Genomic DNA, 16,623 nt, shown 5'->3' with positions numbered 1-16,623 from the left:
CGTTAAGCAATCTCATTTTATTATTCTTTTTTCAGGTTGATACTTATGATATCAGCATATTCCTTTAAACATAAGTAAGAAAGTTTTTAAAGTCAGTGGACCAAAACACAGGCTTCTTTATAGTTGCTCAAATTTATATTTAAATAGGAGGAAGTTCCTCTTTGGGCTATAGTGCTAATCCCAGTTCTTCCTGAGCAAGGTCATTAGGCAATCTCATTTTATTATTTTTTTGCAGGTTAATACTTATGACATCAGCATATTCCTTTAAACATGAGGAAGAAAATTTTTTAAGTCAGTGGACCAAAACACAGGCCCTGCTTTACACATGTCACCAAGGGTGTAGCCCCAAAACTGGTCAGAGAAGAGGGAAGTGAAAAGATGTTAAATACCAAGTCCAGCTCACCCTGGTCAGCCTGGACTTCTGGCTTGTCAGTCAACATGAAGGCTCTCCTTATTCTGGGGCTTCTCCTCCTTTCTGTTGTTGTCCAGGGCAAGAAATTTGAGAGGTGTGAGCTTGCCAGAACTCTGAAGAGACTCGGATTGGATGGCTATCGGGGAGTCAGCCTGGCAAACTGTAAGTTAACTATTCTTCCTTCTTCCAAATAGTGAGCCAGGTGTGGAACAGATACTAAAAGAGGATGAATAATAAGGGATATTGTGTGAATGGACTTTTCTTATTTCTTGATGGGTCTGTACATTTACAACGGTTAAAACATCAATGGTTCCTTTAGAATCAGATGTACTGGGTAAAGGATTGAAGCATGGGAGGGTTAAATTCTATACAGTTAGAAGCATGCCAAGTCCCACTGCTCTCCTCTAGAGCCACTGAATTTGCCAGCTGGCATATGGAGGCTGACTATAAAATATATTTCAGCACCTGGGATATGTTTGTCAAGCCCTTGGTGTTTAACTCTAGCCATTTACAGTTTGGAACTTGAGTTCTGCAAGCCTGAGTAAGGCAGTATTTTCTCATTTTTAGTCCCCCTACCATGACACTGGGCAAAGTTTTTATAGATTTCATTGAACTCTTAAAACAAGGACAGAAGGAACCTATTTCCCATCAATATCTATATAAGAATCCCTGAAATGCAGCCTGAAACACATTTTATTATTCTGACTCCAGTTGATTATTTTTCATTTTCTTCCACAAAATTCAAGATGTGTCCTAAGGAAAAGTGACTGTGTATTTTAGTCCATATTTGTCAATGTCATCACTGTATTTTTCAGACTGAATTCAGACATTTCCCCTCCATAACTATTTTTGAATGAATGAGTAACCGGCTAGATGGATGGATGGATAACATAGTCTTTCCTATTCTATGACTCTTTTCAGGACTCTAATTTGATATCCAAACTCAACTTTAGGTATCGTAAGAAATTTTTTTTTTCCTCTCAAAAACTCCTTATTTTTCCAGATAAAAGTATTTTTCCATTAGCGTATGCATATACCACTAATTTGGAGAAGGCAATGGCACACCACTCCAGTACTCTTGCCTGGAAAATCCTTTGGATGGAGGAGCCCGGTAGGCTGCAGTTCATGGGGTCACTAGGAGTCAGACATGACTGAGTGACTTCACCCACTTTTCACTTTCATGCACTGGAGAAGGAAATGGCGACCCACTCCAGTGTTCTTGCCTGGAGAATCCCAAGGACAGGGGAGCCTGGTGGGCTGCCGTCTATGGGGTCGCACAGAGTCAGACATGACTGAAGCGACTTGGCAGCAGCAGCAGCAGAAGCAGCAGCATACTACTAATTGGACTTCCCAGGTGGCTCAGTGGTAAAGAATCCAACTGCTGATGCAGGAGACATAAGAGACATGGATTTAAGACCTGGGTTGAGAAGATCCCCTGGAGGAGGGCATGGCCACCCACTCCAGTATTCTTGTGGGAATATCCCATGGACAGAAGAGCCTGGCAGACTACAGTCCATGGGGTTGCATAGAGTCGGACATGACTGAAGCGACTTACTTCACACATATGCCGCTAATGACTGAATCCACTCAACTCTGTTGACTTTTCTATTCTAGGCTGAATCTTACATGAGCAATGGGAGCAGGGGAAGGGTAATAGCAATAGATGAAACATCTATTTTAATATTTTTAAAAATATGTTACTTGTTTCATTAGTATTAACAAATGTTTTGCTAACAAAAGAATTCTCTTAAGGGCCCTTTAACACAAAAGTGTTAAAATATTTTACAAGTAAGATACATCTTTATACTTATAAAACAAGTTGTTAGTAAAGCAGAATTAAAAAGAACTAATTATGCTGTGAAGTATAAGTTATGTCGTATTGCTGTTTATTACTAATTTTTTTTCAGGGATGTGTTTGGCCAGATGGGAAAGCAATTACAACACACGTGCTACAAACTACAATCGTGGAGACAAAAGCACTGATTATGGGATATTTCAAATCAATAGCCGGTGGTGGTGCAATGATGGCAAAACCCCAAGAGCAGTTAACGCCTGTCGTATACCCTGCAGCGGTAAGACAAGATAATGTGGAGTGATGGCACAAGACCCCTCTGGTTATACCTGTTGGGTTATCCAAAAAGTTCGTTCAGGTTTTTCTGTAAACATCTTATGGGAAAACTGGAATGATCCTTTAGGTCAAGAGTCAATAGAAATAAAAAGGTCTTGAAGGGCTCATCAGGGACCTTGAAAAACTCCATATTAACTTCCTAAAACTCCTTATTTTGCTCCTCATAATTCCTCAAGTAAGAAATTAAAGAGCTGGTATCATAAAAGTTTGCTGTTTGCTAACATACAAGAGTATCTGGAGTGACCTATCACTTCATCATAACCGGACATGTTAATGCTTTGTAGAGAACAATGCCATTCCTCCTACTTTCCTTGTTTGTAAAGATTTAGGGGTAATTTGGTTATAGGGGTTTTTCATTTTTTTTAATCTGCACTCCTTTATTGGAAAACGAAAGGATTAGTGGTTAACCAAAGAAGAGGAATATGTGTGGTTTTTTTAAAATGTAACTTTGCTTTTTTATTACGAAATGTTTTAATATATGGAAAATTAGAAACATTAGCATAATAAACATCAATATGCTCATCATGTACTTTTACAGTTATTTACATTTTGTCATATTTACTTCTTTTATGTATATGGGGTTTTTTTTGCTGAGTGATTTTAAACTGATTTAGAAACATTATGACATTTCATTTCTAAATTCTTTGGTTTGCATCTCCAAAAAATACAGTGCCTTTAAAAGCATAATCATTCTAACAAGCTAATTTACAGATTTAATTGGGATGAAATAAATAATCTATGAGTTCCTTTTAAAGTAGAGATAACAAATGAATCTTTAGTACATAAAATATTGAAAAAATATTGCAAAACTGATAGTTATATTTTTAAATATTCAAAATCCTAATAAATAGTCTTTAGAATATTATTTTGTATCTGGTTAATTTATTTTAAAAAATATTTTTAAATAATACTTTAAAAATAAAAAAATAATTTTTACATTATAGAATAACCTATGGTCATTGAATAGAAATTTTTAATACTGAGAGGTACATGACCACTGGCAACTTTTAGTATCCACATCTTTCAGAATCTACATCAGTCATGTGAATGAATTAAGGCTCTATTATGCACATTTTTGGGGTCGCAGAGTCAGACATGACTGAGCGACTGAACTGAACTGATGCACATTTTTATCCACATGAGAACATAAAAGCAATGTATTTCAACATAAAAGAAATTGTTACTGAATTTACTGCTATACAATTTGCTCTTTATTATAATACAAAATTATTTTTGTTAACAAATACTAATCTTTATTATTTTTTAAGATGAATAGAGTTATACTGTGTAGATATTCTATACTTTATCAATCCACTTCTTTTTTAACATTTGTTTGTTTATTTTTGGCCATGTGAAGTCTTAGTTGCCACAGGCAGGATCTTCATTGTGCCATGCAGGCTTCTCTCTAGTTGGGATGTGCAGGCTTAGCTGCCCTGCAGCATTTGACATCTTCCTTCCCCCAGAGATTGAACCAGCATCCCCTGCACGGGAAAGTACACTCTTAACCACTGGACCATCAGGGAGACCCTCAGTCTATCTCTCACTGTTAAGCACTTAGGCTGTTTCCATTTTCTCCTTTTATATTAACTGCTATCAAACATTTTGTATATACATCTTTGGGTACATACCATGATTTCTTTAGGATAAATTTCCATTAGGAGAGTTGCTGAGTAAAAAACTGCTCGACTGTTTCTGCTTGTTTTGTTTTTACACTGCCTAGTAAAAAGAGTCCCTTGTATCACATTAGTTAATAGTTCCTGAACATCCACTGACTTTGGTAAATGAGAAACAGAATGCTTTACTTCATACCAAATGGGATGGAATGAAGAAAGTTTTCCTCGAAAATTCACACAGATATAAGGACTCTTAAAAAATAATATTACTTGTTCTTTCCTCAGTCTAAGAGAATAAAGTTGACTGAACCTAAACTTAAAATGAAATTTCTATGAAGATTGTTTTCATTTCTCACCACTTCTTTTTCAGCTTTGCTGAAAGATGACATCACTCAAGCTGTAGCATGTGCAAAGAGGGTTGTCAGTGATCCACAAGGCATTAAAGCATGGTATGTTTCCCCCCCACCTTCCAGTTTTATTGAGATGTAATTGACACAGAGCATGGTAAAAGTTTAGGGTGCACAGCATAATGATGTGATTTATAGTCATCATGAAATGATTATCACAATAAGTTTAGTAAGCATCCTTTATCTCATATAGATACAAAATCAGAGAAAGAGAAGAAAAACAATTTTGTGTGTAATGAAAGTCTTAAAATTTAATCTCAGCATCCTTTGTATATGTATAACATATAGCAATGTTAATTATATTTATCATGTTGTATCTTGTACTGTTGTTGTTTAGTTGCTAAGTTGGATCCAACTCTTTAATGACTCCATGGACTGTAGCCTGCCAGGCTCCTCTCTTCATGGGATTTCCCAGGCAAGAATACTGGAGCGGGTTGTCATTTACTCCTCCAGCGGGTCTTCCCCACCCAGGGATCGAACCTGCATCTCCTGCATTGCAGGCAGATTTTTTACCACTGAGCCACCAGCATAGGCCTGTGATACATTGCATCCCTACTGTTATTATTACAAGTCTATAGTACCTTCTACTGCCTTTGTCCAGTTCCTTACCCCCTCACCTCACCTCCAAGCCCCACACCAGGTAACCACAAATCTGACCACTTTCCTATGAGGTTGTTTGTATGTTTGTGTTTGAAGTATAATGGACCTACAACAGGTGTAGATTAGTCTTTAGGATAAGACTAATCTTATTAGTCTTTAGTTTCTGTTAAGAGCACGGTATGTGTTAAGCATTAAAGAGGAGAGCTGATTTATCCTGCTGATGTGAGAGAAGTAAAAGAATATTCCAAAGACTATACAGTATGCTACTGAGAATTGAAAATTGCAGCTTTAGATTTATGCTAAACAGTGTATTACATAGAAACAATCTATTTTACTTGATTCAGAATCTTTTGCTCTTTTACTACTCAGTTTATTTTAGGGAATTTCTAGAGGTTTTGAAATTTTCTACACAATATCTTGAAACTATTTTTGGATTTAAGTAAATGTGGAATGCACTTTGCAGTGCTGTTGGGGACTTCACAAGACTCAACATTTGTGTTCAGCATTCTGTGCTATAGTGTAGGCTTGTGGAGATGTGACGTCCCTGGTATACATATCTCCAGTTAATAAATAGCAACATTTGGATCTGTCTGTAGCTTGTATTTCATGTACTGATTAACTATTTTGTTCTCGCAAAGGATTTGAAGTATGTATAACGCAATGAAGATATGTTTCAATCTTATCATCATTTGTTTCATCTTTTTCTATAGGGTGGCATGGAGAAACAAGTGTCAAAACAAAGATCTCAGGAGTTATGTTAAGGGTTGCAGAGTGTAACTGTGGAGTGTTCGTCTTCAGCTCATTTTGTCTCTTTTTCATATTAAGGAAGTAATCGTTGAGTAAAAGGTTATACTATCATTCTTTCAAACAAATAATGTTTTTACAGAAGCAGGAGCATGTGGTCTTTCTTCTCAGAGGCTTGATGTTTACCTCACGTGTTTATTGTTTGATATTAGGCCTACAACATTTTTCAGCTTGCTAACAGAACTAATGCTGGTGAATATTTGTCTAAAATCTTCATTATCAAATGTATCTCTAGTACATTTAGTTCTTCAAAGGGATAACCCAGACTTAATCTTGAATGATATAAGTACTCCCTAATATTCAACAAAAATATAACAAAAGAATATCTTTAAGCAAATTGATCTTAGGCAAAGTCCCACCTGTGTAGGCATGTGAACTCTCATCTATTCAGTCAAAAAGAGCAGAACGTCAAATGGCTAAAAATGGAAACAGCCCAAATCAAGAATTTTGTTTTCACAAGTGTGACATTTGGTTTAAATGTTTTCATAGAAATGTTGCATGTACACAGAATTTTTAAAATAAGCTTACAATTTATACATCAACCTATTTTAGCCTTTATAAAGAACTCATTTATGCATCTTGCTGATCCTGAAGGAATATAAAGAAGAATTAGATGAGCTGTTGATTTTCCTTAGTTTTATTAGCTTAAATTAATCCATTATGACTAAATTCAGAGGCAGATAAGTCTGTAAGCATTGAATTAACTGCTATCAAACCTATGTGAATTTATGCATGTTGTAAAAGAAAAACAAACATTTTCATTAAAAGCTTTGCAATTCATACCTTGTCTTCCTTTGTTTGGACCCATTTAATGTCTCTGAAGAAATACATGTGTGTATATTTAGGAAATAATGATCTGACACTTATTATTTCCTACATCCTCACCTGTACTGAAACAGGTGGATACTGCTAGAGAAATCCATAAGCATGCTGATTCTCAATGTTTTAAATTTTTAATCTGTTTTGGCTGTGCCTCACAGCTTCTGGGACCTTAGTTTCCCACTTCAGTTCAGTTCAGTCGCTCAGTCGTGTCCGACTCTTTGCGACCCCATGGATCGCAGCACGCCAGGCCTCCCTGGCCAACATCAACTCCTGGAGTTTACTCAAACTCATGTCCATCAAGTTGGTGATGCCATCCAGCCATCTCATCCTCTGTCATCCCCTTCTCCTCCTGCCCCCAATCCCTCCCAGCATCAGAGTCTTTTCCAATGAGTCAACTTTTCATATGAGGTGGCCAAAGTATTGGAGTTTCAGCTTTAGCATCAGTCCTTCCAATGAACACCCGGGACTGATCTCCTTTAGGATGGACTGGTTGGATCTCTTTGCAGTCCGAGGGACTCTCAAGAGTCTTCTCCAACTCCCAAGAGGGCTTGAATTCTTACTCTAAACAGTGAAAGCATGGAGTCCTAACCATGGAACCACCAAAGAATTCCCCTCACTTTACTTTCATAAACATCAATCTCAAATGGGCCCTCAAGTCAGCCTAATCATCTTAGTCACTTCTCTTCAATCCTTCTGTATTGGTGTCCCCACTCTCCAAAATGACTGTCACTAATTACTTCTCCAATCTTTTCAAACCCCCAGTAAACAAGTCCAACCACTGGTATTTGACATGTGCTCTCAGTAGATGACCTGGTCTCATATTACAAAGACAGAACAGAAGCAACTCATACAAAATTTTCCTCTGCTGGCCATCATAACAGAATTCACATCTTTCCCTGGGCCCACCTTCCCTTCCTTCCCCTTTATGGCTAGAATGAAGGGCCTCTGCTCCAGCCAGTGGCAGTGTTTCCACATGCAGTCCATCACCATGCTGCCCTGGTAACCTGGCTTGTTACACAGAACTCTCCATGGGCTCTACATAACCCTCCAACTGCAACATCATTCTCTGCTCCCTTTTCCAGTAACACTTCTGGGGTGCAATATCTATATTCACCCACTCCATGCTCTCACCTCCCTTTGTGTTTTCACCTCTTCTTAATCTGACTGCGGTCCTCACTCAGCTGAAAACGGCTCCAACATGACTCCTCCCAGGATGCACTGGGGCCAGTTCCAGTGATCACCTGGTTTCTGTTCATCCTACTTGATCTCTCAGCAGCATTTGACAGAGTGAACCACTTGCTACTTCTGAAAACTTTTTCTTCCTCAGCTCTCCTCCTTTATATTGTCTCATTGATGGCTCCTTCTCAGCCCTTCTTGGCTGACTGTTTCTCTGCTGATTGAGTTTTAAGTGTTGGAGTGTCCCAGGAATCAAACCTGTAACCATTTGATAGACATGTTTTACTTCTTCTTTTAGATGAAGTATAACTTTCAAAAGAATAGAGTTTTTCCCACTTTTTAAAGAGACTGAAACAATCTCAATCTTTCCCCAAATTTGTAAGTACAGTACAGCCTTTTATGTTTTCTGAACAGTTTGAGAATACACTGTCAACATGGTGCCCATGGCTCCAAATCCTTCAGTGTGTAATTTCTGCAGAACCTCAAAACATCATCCATATCAGGAGGTAAACACTGACAAAACTAGGAACACCTAGTCATCAGATCTATGCAATTTCATTAAGTATCCCACAAATTCTAATTAAAAGGTCTAATTCAGAATCACGTTATATTTGGTTGTTATGTTTTTCAGTTTCCTTCAATCTAAGTAACTTCTTCATGTTTCCATGACTTTTACAACTTTAACCCATTTGAAGACCTCAACCAGTTATGATGTACAATAGCCTAAGGTTTTTCTGATATTCCCTGGAGTAGATTAGGTTATGCATCTCTGGCAGGGATGCCACAGATGTGATATTGTCCTCTTCTCATTGCATCCTTTCAGGTGACATGCAGTTTTGAAATGTTCTGTTTCAGATAATGTTCACATTGATTGTTTGATTAAGGTGATGTCTGTAAGTCACCTTCACTGTGAGGTATTTGGGAGAGGACAAGATACTTTGAGAAATTTTCCTCCTCATCAAAATATCAATTTTTGCATGTACTTATTATATCAGTATGGACCCCTGGCTTCCTACTTTATTCCAATTATAATGAGTCATAATCCATTGCTATCATTTATTTTTATGTTCTCAATGTCCCGGGTTTTTCTCTTTTCAGAGAGACTCTGCAAGCTAGCTTCTGCGTCATCTTGACATGACCTCATCATTCTTTGGGTACTTTTTTGTTTTTTGGCACAAGCTGTCCTAATGCTCACCTTGTTCTTTTTCTGCTTCAGCCTAGAATCAGCTATTTCTCCAAAAGCTCTTAGCCCTCACAGTGGATAATAGTATTTAAAAAAACAATTCTGGGCAGTAGAGTAGCACTGTTCCCATGTCCCATCAAAGGACAGAGCCTAGAGGATGTATGCATTTACCTAACGTTTATCTACTCAAATTGAGTTCATAGAATACCTCCAATTCTAATCCCATGCCACAAGGCTAATTGTAGGTTTTTTTCTTATGTTGATAACTTCCTTGTTATACAGTCAGAAAGCAGGTACCCATTTTCCTTAATATTCTTAAAATGTATCCTGAGCACATGCACATATTTAATCAGTTTGCCTATATGTAACCAATCTCCCAACACTGCCACACAATGGAATAGATGGTCTCCACTCAGGCTTTGATACCCCTCAAGCAGTCACCCCTTCTTCCACATCAGGACATCTTTACTGCGTTTCATCTCTGACATACCATGCTGGGACACGGTTTTTACAGCAAGGAGGGCAGAAAGTTTTTCCTCTTGTTTATGCCCACATTCCCAGTACCTAGAACAGTGCCTGTAACGTGATACATGGTCAATAAAAACCAGCTGCTTGAATGAATCTCCCTGAGGATTTAGTATATTCCCCCATGCTGGGCATTCTGAGAGTTTTTTACTCTCCAATCTCACTTCTAGTATAGCAGCTTCTGTGGCTTTAAGGGCCAGGTCTCAAATCTATGTGACCAGTCCCCTGGAGGACAGCAGAGGGGCCCAACTCAGGTGTATCCTCCGGTTTCAAGATTCTGGGAGCATTTTGATATGAATCAACAGGAAAGAATGTGGGTTTATTCATAACAGGACATTCAGAGGTGTACAAAGAATGAGTCAAGGTAGGGGAGAGAGGCTTGAAGAGTAATAGCTCAGATGCAGAGATAGGATATATCTGAGAAGCACCAGGACTGAACCATAACAATGGCTGACTGAAGAAACAACCAGAGATTAGTGCCAGCGTGAGGAACTCTGCCCATGGCAAAGGTCATGAGGAAGGAGGCTTGGCATACGCAAAGGCATGATCAAGTCTCAGGAAACCCCGTTCCCGAGCATCTACCCCCAAAACCAGAGTCTATCTACTTTACTGTTTCATGCTCTCGCCTACACCTCTGACTTTATGGGGGGCTGTTCCCCACCGGTTCTCTCGGAGAAGGAGTAAACATGCAGCTCCAAGTCAATAAAAATTCCTGGGCGTGACAAGAGTGTTTAAACTTACGAACTCCTCTGAAGGTTATCTAGCCCACCTGTATAGGTTCATCTGGCCACATGTGATTGTTTACAGCCTCCCAACCTGAGAGGCACGAGATGCTTTAGACTTACTAAAGGCAAATTCTTTTGGGAAGTTAGAAATTATTAGTATAATGGGTTGTTTAGGAATTATATTGGTGAAGGGTTTTTCATTTGTTGTGCCAATAATTGCTGCTAATTCCCTGCCCTGGGTGGGATAAGGGTGTCTCAGGTCAAACCTCTCTGCTGGCAAACTAGCTTGTGTGACAGGATTATCCATACTCCTGCCACTATGCACATGATTGTTTACTACCTCTCAACCATAAACAGCACAGAGAGTTTTGGAGTATTTTGAGAGTCTTAATTAGCATAGGGCTTTTCTCATTGTTGAGTCAATGATTGCCTCGAGGCCTCCATATCCTTAGGCACCTGGGAATATATTAATCAATGTATTTGGAATATAGAAAAGGAAATATAGTAGTTTTTAAGGTTAACAATACTAGACTTTTTGAGTTAATGAATTTTCTCTTTTATAATAGATCACTGTGCTGCTGCTGCTAAGTCGCTTCAGTCGTGTCCGACTCTGTGTGACCCCATAGACGGCAGCCCATCAGGCTCCCCCGTCTACTTTGTTATAAATCACTGTGTCATTGCTATGTAAAAATGTAACTTTATCACTATCTTAAGACTAAACAGATCTTAAGGGGAACATTGGTGAAAGGATTTTCATTTGTTGGGCTGAAGTTTGCTGCTAAATCTCCATATTCCCTGCCCTTATAATGAGTATAACTAGCATATAGGAGAGATAAGTATTAACCTTTAAGCATATAGGAGAAATAAGTATTAACCTTTAAGATTAATCATGTTAACCGTGGGTTAAATAAATTCCTTTCTTGATTGTAACTCACTACACCCTCACCCTATAGGAATGCAACTTTATTTGGAGGGTGGTGCCTGGTTTAAGAAAAAACACCCTTGGAAAGAATAAGTTTTTGGTTATCAGAAAGAAACGGTCATAAAATGTCAGCAGGCCTCATGGCCAGAAGATGATGTAAAACCCCTAAGATCTTTTTTTTATGTAAAGCACCTGATTTTGATAAAGGTCAGGACTGCTGACCCCCGTGTGACTCTGTATTCATCCCTATGTGTAACAAAAGGTATATAAGCAAACCCAAAAATAAAGAAATCGGATCAGTTTCCGGAAAGACTGATTCCCCCATGTCATTCTTTCTTGCTCCCCGTTTTTCTGGCTGGATTCCCATCTGGTGCATGGGTACCCACCAGGCCCGCTAATTTTGCCTGGGCTTCTAAGATCGGACCAGGGGGTGCCTCAGTGCCTCCTCTCCTTCGGGAGAACGGGAAGACGCCTGCGGCCTACGTAGGTGGTGATTGGTATTCCATGTAAACCAAGTTATTCAGCCTCTTTTTCTCTGCTAATTTTCTAATCCCTCTCTATCTGTAATTAAATAAGTTATTTCCAAGGACGCCGACTCCGTCCCCACCTTCGAATCACCCTGGATCCACCAGGGCTGGACCCCAGCAGATTAGCAAAAGTTGGCCTAAGAGAGAAAGCAATTCTTGTTGGAGATTTTGCTGTGTTCTTGATAAATGTCATGTCTCACTTATACCTGTTATTTTAATACGATCAAGTTCCAAAACCAAATTTTCACCCTTATTCAGAGGACAAAGTAAAAATCAATATGAAACTTTCATCATTTTTAAAAGAAGTTCAATTCCAATGTTGCTTACCTTCACGTCGGGATATTATTTGAAACAGAGAGTGATATTCCAGATTAAAACTGGGCTTTCATGTGGCACTAATTATAACTGAGCCCTGAGTACATTTCTTCCATTTGTATTTAGCAGACTTACTTAAAAAATATTTTTTTTTAAGTTGCTAAGGGGCATCCCAGGTGGCGCTACTGCTTAAGAAACTGTCTGCCAGTGCAGGAGATGTAAGAGATGTGGGTTCAATTCCAGTATTGGGAAGATCCCCTGGAGGAGCACATGGCAACCCACTCCAGTATTCTTGCCCAGAGAACCTCATGGATAGAGAAGCCTGGCAGGCTACAGTCCATAGTGTCACAGAGTCAGACATGACTGAAGCGACTTAGCAGACACAAAGGGAATTATGAACAGTTATAGTCATGAGTGACTAATATCATTCATAGATAAAATATTTTTCATTTAAATACATGTTTATTATACAAATTAATTTTAAATCATTTTAAATTTTTATGAGGTTATAAATTCTCAATGTTTATAGTCAGATACTTCTACAAGATTTTTATGTAACTCATTTTTCCCTCTTCACATGCAGCTGTTTTCTACTTTTTTAGCTTAATGTTAGAATTCTAGGCAGCAGGCACCACAACTACTGAATACCGCAGCAGTAAGCACTGAAGCCCATGTGCCCTAGAGCCCATGTTCTCCAACAAGAGAAGCCACTGAAATGAGAAGCCTGAGCACAACTAGAGTGTAGTCCCTGCTTGCTGCAACCAGAGAAAGCCCCTGTGCAGCTCAAAGACCCAGCGCAGCCAATAAATAAATTTAATTAAATTTAAAAACGAATCATAGGAAGTTCCCTGGTGGCCTACCTGTTAGGTCAGTACTCTCAGTGCCATTGCCTGGATTCAATCCTTGGTCTGGGAACTGAGATCTCAGAAGCTGTGAGATATGACCGAAAAAAGAAAAAAAATTATATTTTCTCCCATGGTTTAAAGTGTCAGACTTGTATTGTTCCTGATGTTGGTTCCTACAGTGGAAGTTAAGGATTAAATTCTATTTCCTCCTTCTGTATCTCATCACACATGGCACCTTTCCCTAAAACCCATCCTTCCAATGTAATTCCATACTCTTTTTAAGATCAATACTCAGTATTTACATAGCAATGGCACCCCACTCCAGTACTCTTGCCTGGAAAATCCCACGGATGGAGGAGCCTGGTGGGCTGCAGTCCATGGGGTCGCTTAGAGTCAGACATGATTGAGCGACTTCACTTTCACTTTTCACTTTCATGCATTGGAGAAGGAAATGGCAACCCACTCCAGTGTTCTTGCAGGAAGAATCCCAGGGATGGGGGAGCCTGGTGGGCTGCCGTCCATGGGGTCACACAGAGTCGGACACGACTGAAGTGACTTAGCAGTAGCAGCAGCAAATACAATTACTTTCTTCTCTTATGCAAGATTTTATTTTCCCTAGAGCCAGTAACTGCATAATTGTTATATTGGCTTACCTTTATTTGTATCTATCATTAGTTCAATTCCCAAACTTTAGGGCTCTTTTTTCTTTATTGAGGTATGGTTCATGTACAATATTACTAAGTTTGAGGTGTACGACATAGTGATTCACATTTTTATAGGTTATATTTCATTTAGTTATTATAAAATATTGGCTATATTCCCTGTATGGTACAATATATCCTTGTAACTTATTTATTTTGGACTGTGCTGCATGGCTTGTGAGATCTTAGTTCCCAAAGCAGGGATCAAACACATGCACCCTGTAGTAGAAGTGATGAGTCCTAGCTACTGGACAGTCAAGGAAGTCTCAGTTTATTTTATACATGCTAGTTTGTACCTCGCAATCCCCACTGCTCTATGTCTTCCATTTAAATCTCCTCTAGGTCTTCAGAGGCAGCAAGAATTTCATTAGTCTAACCTTGCTCTGAGTTTTTTTTTTTTTTTTTTCATTTCTGTTATAGTTTTAACTTCCAACAACTTTTCATTTTTCAATACTCTTTTCTCCTTGTTTTGTGTCATGCTTGCTATTTCTTATTCTATATATGGTATTAATATATTTACTATATATAATATGTAGTAAATAATATGTACTATATAATAATATGTAGTATTTACTATATTTTGGATATAGTACAATAAGGGCTTCCCTGGGAGCTCAGCTGGTAAAGAATCCACCTGCAGTGCAGGAGATCCTGGTTCAATTCCTGCATCAGGACAATCCCCTGGAGAAGGGATAGGCCACCCACTCCAGTATTCTTGGGCTTCCCTGGTGGCCTGGATGGTAAAGAATCTGCCTGAAATGTGGAAGACCTGGGTTCAATTCCTGGGTTAGGAAGATTCCCTGGAGGACGGCATGGCAACCCACTCCAGTATTGTTGCCTGGAGAATCCTCATGGACAGAGGAGCCTAGTGGGCCTCAGAGCATGGGGGTCACAGATTTGGATATGACTGAATGACTAAGCACAGCACACAGCATATTAATAATAACAGTTTGATTGATTTTTATTTTAGTTGACTTCTCTGTTTCCTCTAATCTGCCATTTCGCTTGTTTACTTTGGATTATATCTTTCATACTAGAGGTGTTTCTCTGTTATTTGGCAATCCTTGGTTATCTACTTAAATTTAGGATTGGGAAACTTTAAAAGTCATTTGAGGTTCTGAGGGCCTGTGTGGATTTGACCATGTGTACTTCACTGAAGGATGACCTGGTGGGTTGAGCCAGTTTCACTGAGGCTCCTTAGATCTCTCCTCTTAGACTGGTCACATCCCCCAAGGCAGCCTCTCCCTATTCTCTACTCGAAAAAAAAAGGCCTGGTTGCCAGTATTTTAGAGTTAAATGACAGATGAAGTCTTGGTACCAGGCATGTGTTTAGCTAAACTGCCTATTTTCTGTAGGGTATTTCTCAGGTCAAGAAGCAACAGATATAACTGGACATGGAACAATGGACTAGTTCAAAATTGGGAAAGGAGTACATCAAGGCTGTATATTGTCACCCTGCTTATTTAACTTATAGGCAGAATACATCATATGAAATGCCGGATTGGATGAAACTCAAGCTGAAATCAAGACTGGAGATATATCAATAACCTCAGATATGCAGATGATACCACCCTTAAGGCAGAAAGTGAAGAGGAACTAAACAGTTTCTTGATGAAGGTGAAAGAGAAGGCTTAAAACTCAACATTCAAAAAACTAAGAACATGGCATCTGATCTATCACTTCATGGCAAATAGATGGGGAAAAAATGGAAACAAACAGACTTTGTTTTCTTGGACTCCAAAATCATTGTGGATGGTGACTGCAGCCATGAATTAAAGATGCTTGCTCCTTGGAAGAAAAGCTAAGACAAAGCTAGACAGCATATTAAAAAGCAGAGACAAAACTTTGCTGACAAAGGCATGCCTAGTCAAAGCTATCGTTTTTCCAGTAGTCACGTACAGATGCGAGAGTTGAACCATAGAGAAATCTAAGCACCGAAGAACTGATGCTTTTGAACTGTAGTGCTGGAGAAGACTCTTGAGAGTCCCTTCAACAGCAGGGAAATCAAACCAGTCAATCCTAAAGGAAATCAACCCTGAATATTCATTGGAAGGACTGATGCGGAAGCTGAAGCCAAATACTTTGGCCACATGATGCAAAGAACTGACTCACTCGAAAAGACCCTGATGCTGGGAAAGATTGAGGGTAGGAGGAAAAGAGGGCAACAGAGGACGAGATGGTTGGATGGCATCATCGACTCAATGGACAGAAGTTTGAGCAAACTCCAGGCGATAGTGAAGGACAGGGAAACCTGGTGTATGCCAGCCCATGCGGTGGCATAGCGTCAGACACGACTGAGAGACTGAACGATAAACAACAAAACTTGCAAAGTAGTTAGTACCACAGAAGGGACAAAGGAGGGGAGGTCCGTTGTCACGTTAGGGATCTTAGAATCGAAACTGAGCAGAAAAAGGAAGGAAAGAGATGAAAAAGGCAGTAAATAAATTATAATAAATAATAATAAATGATAAATTTAAATAAATAATAAAAATAGAATAATAAATAAATAATCGATGCAACCATGTAAGTCTGAGACTGCTCAGTTCAGTCGCTCAGTCGTGTTCGACTCTTTGCGATCCCACGGACTGCAGCACGCCAGGCCTCTCTGTCTATCACCAACTCCTGGAGTTTACTCAGACTCATATCCATTAAGTCGGGACGCCATCCAACCGTCTCATCCTCTGTGGTCCCCTGAGACGGCTAGTTGAACGCAAAGAAAAGCGGTGAGTAGCCGAGATATCATGAACATAATTTCAGAATTGTAACGCTTTAGCGATGGCAATGTATCACCTCGAACAGCCAGTTTTTCTGTCACTGCGAAGCCAGGTGGTCTGGGCCGTCGACATGCTAACCGGAAATTCCCGGCTTCCTCTGACCCTGGCAACCGAGATTGGTCCACCGACACCCACCGCAGCGGC

At 39.3% G+C, this 16,623-nt stretch overlaps 1 protein-coding gene and 1 non-coding gene across 2 annotated transcripts; one reads left to right on the top strand and one right to left on the bottom strand.

The window, feature by feature from the left end:
* LOC102171764 (lysozyme C, milk isozyme) lies at positions 366 to 6,746 on the top strand. The gene is made up of 4 exons (XM_005680191.3): positions 366 to 574; positions 2,320 to 2,484; positions 4,524 to 4,602; positions 5,871 to 6,746. The coding sequence occupies exons 1-4, from the start codon at positions 379 to 381 to the stop codon at positions 5,935 to 5,937; spliced, it is 507 nt and encodes a 168-aa protein (XP_005680248.3). The 5' UTR covers positions 366 to 378; the 3' UTR covers positions 5,938 to 6,746.
* On the bottom strand, positions 6,238 to 16,623 carry LOC102171304. The gene is made up of 3 exons (XR_001918059.1): positions 16,496 to 16,623; positions 13,020 to 13,089; positions 6,238 to 8,220 (listed from the first exon to the last, which is right to left on the bottom strand). It is a non-coding gene; the product is annotated as an uncharacterized LOC102171304 (transcript).

This window comes from Capra hircus, chromosome 5 (genome assembly GCF_001704415.2).
Source record: "Capra hircus breed San Clemente chromosome 5, ASM170441v1, whole genome shotgun sequence".
Classification (NCBI taxonomy): domain Eukaryota; kingdom Metazoa; phylum Chordata; class Mammalia; order Artiodactyla; family Bovidae; genus Capra; species Capra hircus.
Note: the sequence above shows the minus strand (reverse complement) of the source record. Positions and strands in the feature narration are given on the sequence as shown.